Raw genomic sequence first — 13,334 nt, forward strand, 5'->3', positions numbered from 1 at the left:
TGCATGTCATTGCGGTACATTCATTCTCGTTGTTGTACGGTATTAATAATATCGCAATCTACTTATCCGTTCTGTGGGTGATGGGCACGTGAGTAGTTTTAGCTCTGTGCCATATAATAGTGTTGCTGTGAACATTCTAGCCTGTTTTCATAAACTGATGCTCACACATCTTTTGGGCATATGCCTAGGACTGAAATTATTTGAGGCATATATTCAGCTTTACTAATACGGACACAATTTTCCAAAATGGTCAGACCATTTTTGATTCTCATCTCTTGCTTCTAAGATAATCCTTTCCAAAGCATGGGGCTAGTACCCACCGCCGTACTAGTGTTGCATAAAAGGATCTATGTGAGGAGCAAAACAAATAACATCAGGCTCCAAAGTGAGAAAATTATTGCCTGTTTAATGCTCTTTCAGTCCTTCTGATTACATAAAGAGAATCCCATGTGAGGTTGCTAGCTACCTCTCTGTCTGTTTTTATAAAAAGTCTCGGACTCTCAGCAGGCAACTGTATCTACTTGATACTTAATAACATTTTGTTTTCATGTATTTGTTTTAATTACTTTCTACTTATCGCAAGCAATGAAAGGTTTCTCATTTTAGTTATTTAGTATTTTCTTTCAAACAAATTCATTTAAGGGGTGGCTGGGTGGCTCAGCTGGTTAAGCGTCTGACTCGGGACCTCAGCTCAGGTCCTGATCACACTGTCAAGCCCCGTGTTGGGCTCTGTGCTGGGCGAGAAGCCTACTTAAAATAATAATAATAATAATAATAATAATAATAATAAATTCACTTAATTTTTTCAAAAGTGAGTCAACTTAAAGAAAATAGTAAACAATATGCAGATGATATGCAGCTTCCAGAAACGAAGTTGGTAGTGGAATGACTCCTGTTTGGAAAATACCCACTTAGAGTGTGCATTTATTTACCAGAAGGCCTCCGTGTGATTTTTATCTGCATTTGATGAGCTTACTTCAGAGTACCAGGCTCACCACTGAGCACTTGGCTTTACTAATCGACAGAAGACAAATTTTAAATTTGTTCCAATTCTAATTTGCGGAAGAGAGGCCAAAATGAAGTCCATACGCCATTACAAAGGTCTTCAAATACCAAAAACTTGATGTGTCTGACCAGCTTGGCTTATTAATGGACAAAAATCGCATTGAAATTACTTCATTTCATGCAGAAGTCAGAAGGCTCTACTTGATGCCTAAACAGATATGAGAACCTTCTGCAGAACTGGTAGAAACAGTCATCCACACAGGTTAACAACAAAAATCCGTAGAAATATGAAACTAAATATCTAGTTCCCCACCTGGATTAGTCCTTTTTGGATTGGGGCGACAATTAGAGACCAAGTGTTGCTTTCCCCAACATTCGGCTACTCAGAAGCCACAACGGGAATCTTCTCAGAACTAGGGCTGAGGCGCCCAACACGTAAGTTAACGCGGGGAAGCAGAAGGTAAGTTGAGGCGAGGAATCGAAAGGCCACGAGGACTTCTCTCCGCCCCCGCTCCGGCCCAGGCCCCGCCCCGCCGCCGAGGTCCCGCCCCCACATGCCCCGCCTCCTCCGCTTCCCAGTCGGCTTCGCGAGTCCGGCGCGCACTGGAGATGGCGGCCGCGGTGGGAAGGTTTCTCCGGGCCTCGGTGAGTGGCTGCAGACAGGGGACAGGCGCGGAGACACTGCAGTGGCACCGAGATCGTAGTTCCCAAGCAGGATCCTGCTCTCTGCCGTCTGGGGGCCTTTCGCCCTTCTTGGAGGGCACCAGCGGGTAACGGACCCCAGAGGCCTCTCCTCTAGGGAATGTGCCTGCGCAGAATCATCCTGCCCCCGCCCCCCGCCTCCTCCTAGCTGTCCCCTCTTCTAATCCCTCCTCACCCAGGAGTCGCGGGTCCCCAGGCCTTTTTCCACCTGAGCACCTGGTCCCGGAGGCAGGCGACCTGGGCTCTGTTCCCTGTTCCGTAGCCTACTCTGTGACCTTGGACTGACTTTCCGAACCTCAGTTTGCTACCCTTCCTTACCTTAGGATAGAAAGAGTGATGGCCTACATCAGGGCGTTGCTGTGAGCATCCACTAGATGCTGCATGGAAACCAAAGTGGTAAAGTACCAAGTGCTAAAGTGCAAGGCACTTCCCTTCTCCCACCCCAGGTCTGTCCCCACGCTTCTCAGGCAAAGCCTAATTCCTTCTTGGTACCCACCCTCCCCTTTCTCCTGGCGGGGTTCAACGCAGGCTCCTTCTTCCTGAGTCATGCTAGACACTGTAGTTGAGCACACAATTCCCTTGAGCCCTGTACACACTTTGCCGGAGGCTGAACTTTGCTCTGCTTGTTTGCTTATCTGTGAGGCCTTGTCTTTTCTGGGAAAACCTTGACGTGGTAGAAATTGCTTAGCAGATCATGCTGGTAAAGGGCTTAAATACACAGAGCATGGCCAAGTCCTCTTGGTTTTTGGATCCTCTGTGTTCTTCTTAAGAGCATGGCGTCTTTACGGTCTTATAATTCCCCTCTGCCTTGCAAGATTTTAAACAAATTATTTGTATACTTTTAAAATAAAAGTTATATCTGTATAAGATGTACAACGTGATGATTCGATATACATAATGAAATGATTACGACCGTCAAACTAACATATCCCTTCACATAATTCCCTTTTTTGTGTGTGATGAGTGTGCCTGAAATCTATTCTCTTAGCAAATTCCCAGGGTTCAATATAGTATTATTAAGTATAGTCATCATACCCCTCTACATTAGATCTCTAGACTTATTCACTTTGCATAACTGCAACCATGTACCCTTTTACCAACATCTCCCCATTCTCCTCTTGCAGTCTTGAAGGAGAAGGAGGCAGAAGAGAATGTTAGGAACATGAAGATTCAAGGGTGCCTGGGTGGCTCAGTTGGTTAAGTGTCCGACTCTTGGTTTTAACTCAGGTCGTGATCTCACAAATCGTGAGTTCCAGCCCCACATTGGGCTCTGCCGTGACGGTGTGGAGCCTGCTTGGGATTTTCTCTCTCCCTCTCTCTCTCTCTCTCTCTCTGCCCCTCCCCTGCTCATTCTCGCTCTCTCTCGAAATTAAAAAAAAAAAAAAAGAACATGGAGATTCAATCTATGCTCTTAGAGTTTTAGGTTTGATATTTGATTCACAGGATCAAGGATAGCTGAGCCCACCAATGGCCTGATGCCCTTTCAGCAGGGCCAGCCTTCAGCTACCGTTCTGGGGCTACTTCCTAATATAAAGTGTTTCTCTTTCCAGGTTGCCCGACATGTGAGTGCTATTCCTTGGGGTATCTCTGCCTCTGCAGCCCTTCGACCTGCTGCTTCCCGAAGAACATGCTTGACAAACGTATTGTGGTCTGGTTCTGCTCAAGCAAAATTGGCTTTTAGCAGCAGTAAGTGTTAATGCCTTGGGTTGACCCTAGAATGAAAACAGGAATCCTCATCTCAGGACAAGGGTTCTGAACCCTGTCTATGTCTGAACCCTCACTTGGGAAGATTTTTTTTTTATTTATTTATTTTTGAGACAGAGAAAGAGAGCGAACGGGGGAGGGTCAGAGAGAGGGAGACACAGAATCTGAAGCAGGCTCCAGGCTCTGAGCTGTCAGCACAGAGCTCAATGCGGGGCTCGAACTCACGGACTGTGAGATCACGACCTGAGCCGGAGTCAGATGCTTAACTGACTGAGCTACCCAGGCGCCCCGGGAAGATTTTGAAAACATACCACTGCCCCAGTCCCACTACAGACAAATTAAGTCAATCCCTGAGGTGTGAGACTGGGACATCATTTTTTTTTTAATGGAAAAGTAGTTGATATGACAATATTATTAGTTTCAGGTGTACAACGTAGCGATTCAAGATTTATATACATTAGGTGGTGATCACCATGATAAACCTAGCTACGGGCTGTCACCGTACAAAGTTGTTACGGTATTATTAACTGTCTTCACTGTGCTGTGCATGGCACTCCACCCCTGTCTGTCCATTTGTAACTGGAAGTTCCTACCTTTTAATCCCCTTATCAGTGTATTTTAAAAGCTCTCCAGGTAATTGTGATGTCCAGTCAAAATTGAGAATTGCTGAGGCAGACAGCCCTTGTGTCACATTACCATTTTGGTCATCAGAGGTTTAAATCCTCTGTGTTGAGGAACATGGAGGGAGGGAGGTGGGACTCAGATACCTCTGGGCCTCGCTGTGTATGAGGGGATGTGAGGTAACCGGAAGTGGCCAACAGCCTGTCGGAACCAAGGCTTTTGGACTCAGACCTGTGTGCTAGTCCTAGCTGGCCACATGAGAGCATGGACTCCTCCAGGACCTGAGTAAAACAAGGCTATTTCTTGAGATTTACACTCCCATTTTCTAGAATGTGGGTTTTGCTAAGATGAGCCTCAGATGAGCGGTATTTGAAAATACCTCCTTTAAGTTTGTCCCACCTTGTAAAAAGCACGTGCAACATCTAATCGCTTGAGAAATATACTTCAGCAAAGCCTTTGCTAATTTTACTACCCTGGAGCTTTAGAAAAAATTTCTAGTAATTTGACGCCCCACATATAAAACTTTCCTTGTCCCCTGTCCCAGACCCACTCCAGCGGCCCCCACCGTTTCTGAAGCCTGGGTATTTTGACACTTTGTGGCAGGTTGCCAGTGGAAGCAAGTCCTCTCTAGTTCTGACACATGTCTCGTACCCTTTCCTTCCTTCCTGTCCTCTCAGGCACACCCCTCCTGTCCGTACCTCTCATTTAGATAACTGCAACGCCCTCCTACCATCAGTCTCCCTTCCTCCTGCTCCCCTTACCCTCCCCTGCCAGACTAACCCTCCCAAGAAGAGTTGACTCATCTTCTATCTCCTGCGTGTAAACCTCCTGCGTGAAACCTCCAGTGAGGACTCTGTCTTTTTTTTTTTTTTTTTTTTTTTTTTTTTTTTTAAGAACAAACTCTAGCCTGATATTTCAGGGCTGTCACAGCCTGGCTTTCAGTCATTCTTGCTTTGTCTCTCACACTTCCTTCCACACACCTGCTCTCTCTGTTCTTTGTTTGTTTGTTTAATGTTTTTTATTTTTTTTATTTATTTATTTAAAAAAATTTTTTTTTTTTAACATTTATTTTTGAGACAGAGAGAGACAGAGCATGAATGGGGGAGGGTCAGAGAGAGAGGGAGACACAGAATCCGAAACAGGCTCCAGGCTCTGAGCTGTCAGTGCAGAGCCCGACGCGGGGCTCGAACTCATGGACCACGAGATCATGACCTGGGTGAAGTCGGACGCTTAACCGACTGAGCCACCCAGGCGCCCCTAATGTTTTTTATTTTTAAGAGAGAGAACGCACACACGAACCGGGGAGGGGCAGAGAGAGGGAGACAGAATGCAAAACAGGCTCCAGGCTCTGAGCTGTCCGCACAGAGCCTGATGTGGGGCTCGAACCCACGAACCACAAGATCACAACCTGAGCTAAAGTCGGACGCTTAACCGACTAAGCCACCCAGGCATTCCTGCTCCCTCTGTTCTAATCAAACTGTGCCACAGGCTGTTCCCCACACTTGCCCAGTTCCCTCCTCCATGCCGTTTGCCCTGTCCCACGTGGCCTTGACAAAATCTAACCCATATTTAGAATCCACGTCTGGGCTCATGTCTTCCTCGGTTCTGTCTTAATGCCATCCCTACCATCTCTGGCATCATCTTTTTCAGCTTTTTAGTCCCCATAGTACTTTGAATTGAATTTGTATACAGTCTAGACTACAGAAGGTGGGGGGGAAATGACCTAAGATGTACAGTTGAACTGAACCTTTTATTTATTTATTTATTTTTTTTATTTTTTAATGTTTATTTATTTTTGAGACAGAGAGAGACAGAGCATGAATGGGGGAGGGTCAGAGAGAGGGAGACACACAATCCGAAACAGGCTCCAGGCTCTGAGCCCTCAGCACAGAGCCCGACGCGGGGCTCGAACTCACAGACCATGAGATCGTGACCTGAGCCGAAGTCGGACACTTAACCGACCGAGCCACCCAGGCGCCCCTGAACTGAACCTTTTAATTTATACTACTAATTAATTACTGTGAGAGATTTGAATAAAGTCAAGTAGGCGCGTGAATAAGCAGATGATGAACTGTACGTGCGTGTGGGCTTCCTTCAGGTTCTTCGTACCATGCTCCTGCCGTCACCCAGCACGCACCCTATTTTAAGGGCACTGCCGTTGTCAACGGAGAGTTCAAAGACCTAAGCCTTGATGACTTTAAGGGGAAATATTTGGTGCTTTTCTTCTATCCTTTGGACTTGTAAGTATAATTTCTGTGATGCTTGATGTCATTCTGAGAGCCAGCAAAGGTCTCTGCTTCCCCCTGACATTTCCTATCTCTGGTTGCTCTTCTGGTCAAGGGAAGGGTTCTTTGGGTTGTTTATCGCCAGTGGCCTTGCTGAGTACAGCTTGCAGCTGCAGCTAATCTGATACCTGTAGAGGATGAGGTGGCATTCTTAGTGGGGTTGGGTTTTGATATGGCTGTTTTCTGTACTCCAGAGCAGTGGTGTCTGTAAGCCAGTCTGTCTGCGAGGAAGCTTTCATTGGCCTGGAGGAAAATGAGAAAAGTAAAGATAGTAATAAAATGAGTTTTCTCATAAAGTTATTTATTTTTGGGCGCGCCTGGGTGGCTCAGTCGGTTAAGTGTCCAACTCCGGCTCAGGTCATGATCTTGCAGCCCGTGAGTTCGAGCCCCGCGTCAGGCTCTGTGCTGATAGCTCAGAGCCTGGAGCCTGTTTCGGATTCTGTGTCTCCCTCTCTCTGACCCTCCCCCGTTTATGCTCTGTCTCTCTCTGTCTCAAAAATAAATAAAGGTTAAAAAAAAAAAAAAATTAAAAATAAATAAATAAATAAAGTTATTTATTTTTTTCTTTATTCTTAGACTATGCCTCTTTTCCCCTGCCCACCCCCATTTTTTGATAAGATTTTTTTTTTTTATGTTTGAGAGAGAGAGAGAGAGAGGGTGAGCGCGTGCTTGCAAGCAGGTAAGGGGCAGGCGGAGAGGGCAACAGAGGATCCGAAGCAGGCTCTGTGCTGGCAGCAGAGAGCCTGATGTGGGCTCGAACTCACGAACCATGACATCATAACCTGAGCCAAAGTCAGCTCCTTGACTGACTGAGCCACCCAGGCATCCCTTGTGATATGATGCTTCAATAGAAAGGGAAGTCCATTGAGGGTGGTTAACCACTTTTGCTTTTTTCACCTATAAGCAAGTGGAGCTAGTCTTCAGACCACGCATCGTTTAAATTCTAAATCCTTGTTTTTAAGTTCTCTGATGGGAATTGCTTCCCTTTTTCTCTAGCACCTTTGTGTGTCCTACCGAAATTGTTGCTTTTAGCGACAAAGCCAGTGAGTTTCACGACGCGAACTGTGAAGTTGTTGCAGTTTCGGTGGATTCCCACTTCACCCATCTTGCCTGGATAAACACGCCACGGAAGGTACAGACCTCAGTTACCCTGCCTTTGCAGTGAGCTTCCTAAAGACTGGAAAGATCCCATGAAAGACTAGCCTAGAAGTTGTTAGAGCATGATGAGTCTGAAATAGGCGTTCATAGGTCCCAAGCTCCCGGCAAATTCTGTCAGACTCTCGCCACGTCTCCGTCCACATTGCCTGGATTTACTGCCCACCACTCGTGTGTTTTCCAGGGCACAAACAGTAACAGAGACCAGTCTCAGCAGAGCGGGGCAGACCCAGCTGGGCATGGCTGCCTCCTCTCTGACCTGTACCTTATACATCCCACATACCCGGCCTGGCTTGTGGGACGGTGGTTAATAATTTCACTCTTTTGCATGATCGTTGTTCCTGCCTGAAAAGTTGCTTGGGAGAATCAAAATTTCTAGCTGTGTTCCCAGCCTGTCAGTACCAAACTAGTCAAAGTCTTTATTACTCTTCCATTCTTATGCTATAGAAATTAATCTTCAAGTAAGAGAATACTTCAAGAATTAGGAAAAGAAAGTGTTACAGTATGAGCTGGGTTTAAATCCTGCCTCTGTCCCTTTCTAGCTGTGGCCTGGAACAAGTTACCTAACCTTTGTGCGCCTCCAGTTTCCTCACCTGTAAAAAGGTGATTGTCATGGTATCTGCTCCAGGATGGTTGGGAGGAGGAAGTGAGTTAACAGAAAGAGCTTAGAGCAGCACTCGGCCTGCTGCCGGTGCTCAGTCCCGCTGCCTGCTGCCATTCTTGTTGGCCTCAGACGTCATGTTACCTGGCTGAGACAGTGTAACAGCCCGTCGCGTTTGCATTTTTATTAGAATGGCGGTTTGGGCCACATGAACATCGCACTCTTGTCAGATTTGACTAAACAGATGTCCCGAGACTACGGCGTGCTGTTAGAAGGCCCTGGTATTGCTCTAAGGTAAGATCCTGTTCCTTATGAACTTAAACTTTGTTTTTCGTGTTTAGCATCATCTCACTTCTTCGGGGATTTGTAGAGACCTCGGTAAGGCGCTTTGAAGCCCAGAAAGCCTTCATTCACCTTAGCTTTAGTAGCGCCAGTGAGTGCCTGCTGCGAGGGTTGGCAGAGGCTTTCAGAATGGCTGTGACAGACCCGCCCCCTGCAGCACCCTGAGTGTTGATGGTCACACTGCTGCACTTGCCCTAACCACCTGGGAGCCGCTTTCGTGGGGGGGGTAGGGGGTGCACTCCTGGCGTGTTTGGGGAGGGGGAGACCAGCAGCCCGTAGGAGTCAGGAAGCTGGCGTGGGTGAGATCTTATTCAAGCCCGAGTCAGACCAGAGTTTGAATTTTGTTTTTTAACCCAGCTATTTGTTTAACAGCTGTAGGACTTTGGGAAAGTTAATGTAACCTCTCTGAGTCCCACTTTTCCTGTCACTGAACTGAAAATGTACCTCCCAGGTTGGTTGGGAGGGCTAAATAAGGGGAGGCAGCCAAAGTTTACAGCACAGGTTCTGGTAGCTGTGAAGACCTTTGTCCCAGAATGTCATTTCTGTCCTCGTGCTTTCAGTAGTTAGAGCTTCATTCCTTTGAGTGTTGAAGCTTTCCTTCTCTAACAGTCCTATATGCAGGAATGCAGGCTTCCTGCAGGGGGGTGGTGGGGGGGGAGGGCAGAGAATAAGAACTTAGGCCTTAGAATGGCATCTTGATGACCACTGAGTGAAGGAGGGTTGGGCAGAACTTCACCTCCAGGAAGCCGATGAGGACCTCACTGGGATGCACCTAGCAGTTTTGCTGGGGCTGGTTGGAACCTACTCACCTGCTCTGTCTTGGTACCTCACTCTTCTCTGGCCCACTTTCCTTTTGGGTTATCCCTGGGATTTTAGTTCTCCACCTTGGAGTTTGGGCCTTTTTTACTCCAGGCAGAGTCTCTCTTTCTTTAATAAACTAAAGCCTGGCTTTGGCAAAGTTGGCTAGGGAAGGAGAAAAGGAGTGCTGGCTTTTTCCTCCCAGGCTCCCCTTCCATGTCGGGTCTTGCTGGTGTTGCCGTTACTTCCCTGCTAGTTTCACCATTAGGATTGACAAGGGAGGGTAACCGAGTCTGGTTCGTAAGATGAGGCTTTCGTTCTGGAGTCTCTGGGCTCCGTCCTCGCTCTGCATCTGCACCATGGACTCCAGCTTGGCTCCTCTCTCTTGAGCATGCGCCAGGACCGCCGAAAGCCTCAAAGCCCAGACCCCCAAGAGCCGGGCCCAGGGAGGAAGAAGCACCATTTTACCTTGCTGTTTTCTCTTACTTGCTTCTTCCCTGAACAGTGAACACTTGGAATGCCACACCCTTTTAAGATGGGCTGTTAAAACCTGTGGTTTAAACATATCTGCATATGTCATGGTAACACCAACACTTGTACAGAAGATGAACACAGACTTTGGTTTTTCCTTTAGATTTCTGCCCTGAGGCCTTATTTAAGGACATTAAATTCTTTCTGCAAAGATTTCCCCTGGGATTTTCCACCATTTCCCCAAGAATTCACTCATTTCATAAGTATTTACTGAATATAGATAAAATACATCTCTGTCTTTTCCTTTTGCCTATGGTTTCTTGCCAAGGTTTGATACGGCAGCTCAACACCTGCTAAATATCACTAATAAGTGAAAGAAGTCTTTGCTCTCCGTGACTTTTAGACTGTGTGACAGTCCAGTCACATTTGCAAAGGTGACTACCTGCTTTCCATGTTGTCCTGGTCCAGTCACACCTTTGTTAAGGCATCTCATCAATAGGAGATGATCAGCTTTTTATATAACAATGAAAACACCATGTTTAAGCATATGATTGAATTTAAGAAATGCTTTATTGATGAGAATTAAAGACAAAAGTGGGTAGAAGTTAGACTTTCTAGTTCTCTCTAGAACATTCTGCCGAAGTACTAATGAGCACAAATTCTCATGCAGAGGTCTCTTCATAATTGACCCCAATGGAGTCATCAAGCATTTGAGTGTCAATGATCTCCCTGTGGGCCGAAGTGTGGAAGAGACCCTCCGTTTGGTGAAGGCATTCCAGTTTGTGGAAACCCATGGAGAAGTCTGCCCAGCAAACTGGACCCCGGATTCTCCTACAGTAGGTTTCTTTTCCAAAAGCAATGAGGTCCCAGCATAAGGATCCCAGGTCCTCATTGCCTCAAGAGATGCTGGCCTGGAGCACCCACAAAAGAACCCACCCTTGGTGCCAGGGTGCAGATAGTGTGCAAATGGGTGAGGCTGCTGAGGGGTGGGGGTTGGGGTGGGATCAGGGATCAGGCAGGCTGTTAAAACAATGTTCATCCATGCATTTTAAAGGAAACAGACCACACTTTAAAAAGTAAAAGAACTTTGGGTTAAAAACTGAGCTTTCAACTCACTTTTGAGACTGTTATCTTAAAGGCAGTTACCTGATTAAATGTTTTCGTACTTTCAGATCAAGCCACATCCAGCTGCTTCCAAAGAGTACTTTGAGAAGGTAAATCAGTAGGTCATCCATCCCCTGCTACCTGCAGCTTCTCCCATCAGAAAGAACCACATTTGGACTCACCTATTAGCATTTCAAAGATGATGATTTCTAGAAGACGAAAAACCAATTATGTTTGCATTCATAAATAATACTCTGAATGTTTTCTTTTTGTGACATTGGCTAAGGCTTTTTTAAATGTACTCACACATACAAAGCGTCCTTTATTGGTAACCTCTTGGTGGCTAGTTTGTAGAATTTGCTAGTTCACCTATTCCTTCAATTGTGTCTTCAATGGGAAGAGCAAACACTCTTCTTTCTCAGCCTTACTCGAACTTTTCTGTGCAGCAGAGAAGTCAAACGAGCCCCCAAAGCTTCTGATCAAGGGTCCTGAAATTTTCTTCTTGGATTTGTTTGTACTAAACTGAATTTTCTTTTCAGGTAACAAAGATCATAGTTTGAAGGTGTTAATGTCAGTAGTCTGCTTTAACTCTTGCAGTGGATGTATATGTACTTGAAACAAATGTGAATCATGTTTTTAAAAAAACACAGTGACAAATGACTTAAGCGATCATGCGTGTTTCTCTTCCCTGAGATTAAAATAGTTATTTTACTTATTTGCTAGCTGACATAGTGTCCACAAATATTGTAGATATTGATTGGGCGTAATTATAAAGCATATTTATTGAATCCAGTAATTGCATTTTGAAATCATTATAATTATTTTCTTTTCTGAAGTGCTCAATGTAAAGTACGTAATAAACATTTTAAAATATTTGCATGCTCAACACCATTAATTGTTGGTTCGGCTTATGTTGTGAGGCTCTAGGTCTCCTTCTGATTAGATCAGCAAACATTTATGGAGCATTTAGCTCAGGGCCCCCAAATATGAGTAAGATGCTGGCTCTGTACCCAAGGAACTCAAGTTAGGGCAAGAGAGATATGGAAGCATCTATTCATTATATCAGTAAATCCTGGGTGCGGTTTTGGAAGCATAAGGGTGAACAAAAAGAGACAACCCCCTTCCTTCATGCAGTTACATTCCAGAGAGGGAAACCCAATAAATATAATAAAAATACATAGAATGTTTGAAAGGGAAATAAAGTAGAGTAGGGGGCTAGAGCAGAGAATTGAGATGTTCTAGATGGGGTCGTCAGGAAGGCCTTAAAGTCAATGTCCAGGTCCATTTTCTCATCTGTAAAATGAGGGCAATAATTGTCATACCTCAGGGTTTTGATGAGGATCAAGTGAGATAAAACATGTAGAAAATGAGGGTGCTAGGCAAAGGGTTTGGCAAGTGCAAAGGGCCTGAGGCAAGAGTAGGTGTAGAGTGGATGAAGAATTGAAGGGGCTGTGAGACTGCAGTGGTGAAGGAGGAGAATGGTCAAGGGGAGCCCAGAGTGCCTAATGGATAAACTGGGGACTTTGGATTCTCTTCTAAGAATTCAGAAGGTTTAGAATTTAGAAGGTCTCTTCGAAGGTTTTGACTGACAAGAGTCGCCTCAAGCGCTTTTCTAGGAGGATCACTCTGGCTCCTTTGTTAAGACTAGACTATAAGGGTCCAGAGAAGAGAAGCTGAGCTGGATTTGACATACTTGAGGGTAGAGCCAACAGAAAATACTACAGGTGTGCTAAATACTATGGCACAATACGCAGTAGATGCATTCCTGGGGTGTGAGGGGAGCACTGGGGAGGGGGGAGCTTACCCAGCCACTGGCATGGGGGTGAACTTCCTGGAAAAGGAGATGAACTCTTGAGGTTATTGAAAAGTGAGCCAGGTGAGCTGAGCAAAAAGGGGCACAAATTCATATCAGCCTGCATAAAACCTTAAGCTTTCATGTCCCTGGAGGGAAAGGCAAGACAAGGCAAGGGACAGAACAGGCCAGCTGGCTGTTAAAGGCCCGAACAGCTTTTCCAACGGACCCAGTGTCATGTTAGGGCTTTTACATGTTTCGTCTCATTTGATCGGCAACAAAACCTTAAAATGGGTGCGATTACTGTCCTCTTTTTTACAGATGACTAAATAGACCCATTTATGTTGACTTCACCAATGCCATCCAACTAAATAACTTATGGTCTTCAACCCAAGACTCCTGAAGACCCCTGAACTCCCTAAACAAACGTCCAGGAGCACACATTCTACAACCACCCCACCCACCCCAGTGCAGGGCCAGGATGTAGGGGAGGTAGCAGCAGGAGGAGGGCAGATGCATTTCTTCTCCAGAACCAGACCCTACTTGATCTGGTATTCAAAGGAAGGAACTGAAACTGCCCCAGCACTAGAGAAAAACTTGGGAGATTGCACTTTATGCAGTGCCCTCTTCACCCGCAGGGTCAGGGCCCCACACTTAGAAGGGCCCTGGGCCTGGTTTAATGCTCAGGATGTTGACTTTTTGAAACTCTCAATCGTTTTTAAATAAGGGGTGCCACATTTTCAAATTTCACCGT

General features: G+C 45.7%; 1 protein-coding gene across 1 annotated transcript; it reads left to right on the forward strand.

The window, feature by feature from the left end:
- The first annotated feature begins 1,551 nt into the window (after positions 1-1,551).
- Positions 1,552-11,662, forward strand: PRDX3 (peroxiredoxin 3). The gene is made up of 7 exons (XM_060641359.3): positions 1,552-1,650; positions 3,258-3,393; positions 6,131-6,272; positions 7,314-7,449; positions 8,264-8,367; positions 10,355-10,520; positions 10,857-11,662. The coding sequence occupies exons 1-7, from the start codon at positions 1,615-1,617 to the stop codon at positions 10,908-10,910; spliced, it is 774 nt and encodes a 257-aa protein (XP_060497342.1). The 5' UTR covers positions 1,552-1,614; the 3' UTR covers positions 10,911-11,662.
- Positions 11,663-13,334: the final 1,672 nt, after the last annotated feature.

The sequence above is a fragment of the Panthera onca genome, chromosome D2 (assembly GCF_046562875.1).
Source record: "Panthera onca isolate mPanOnc1 chromosome D2, mPanOnc1 haplotype 2, whole genome shotgun sequence".
NCBI classification, from domain to species: domain Eukaryota; kingdom Metazoa; phylum Chordata; class Mammalia; order Carnivora; family Felidae; genus Panthera; species Panthera onca.

What these genes read in the sequence shown, in the direction of transcription:
- PRDX3 (XM_060641359.3), top strand. Translation starts at nt 1,615, where the DNA reads ATGGCGGCCGCGGTGGGAAGGTTTCTCCGGGCCTCG. An exon ending in GAAGGTTTCTCCGGGCCTCG is followed by an intron (nt 1,651 to 3,257) that starts GTGAGTGGCTGC and finishes TTCTCTTTCCAG; the next exon opens with GTTGCCCGACATGTGAGTGC. An exon ending in TTCTTCTATCCTTTGGACTT is followed by an intron (nt 6,273 to 7,313) that starts GTAAGTATAATT and finishes CTTTTTCTCTAG; the next exon opens with CACCTTTGTGTGTCCTACCG.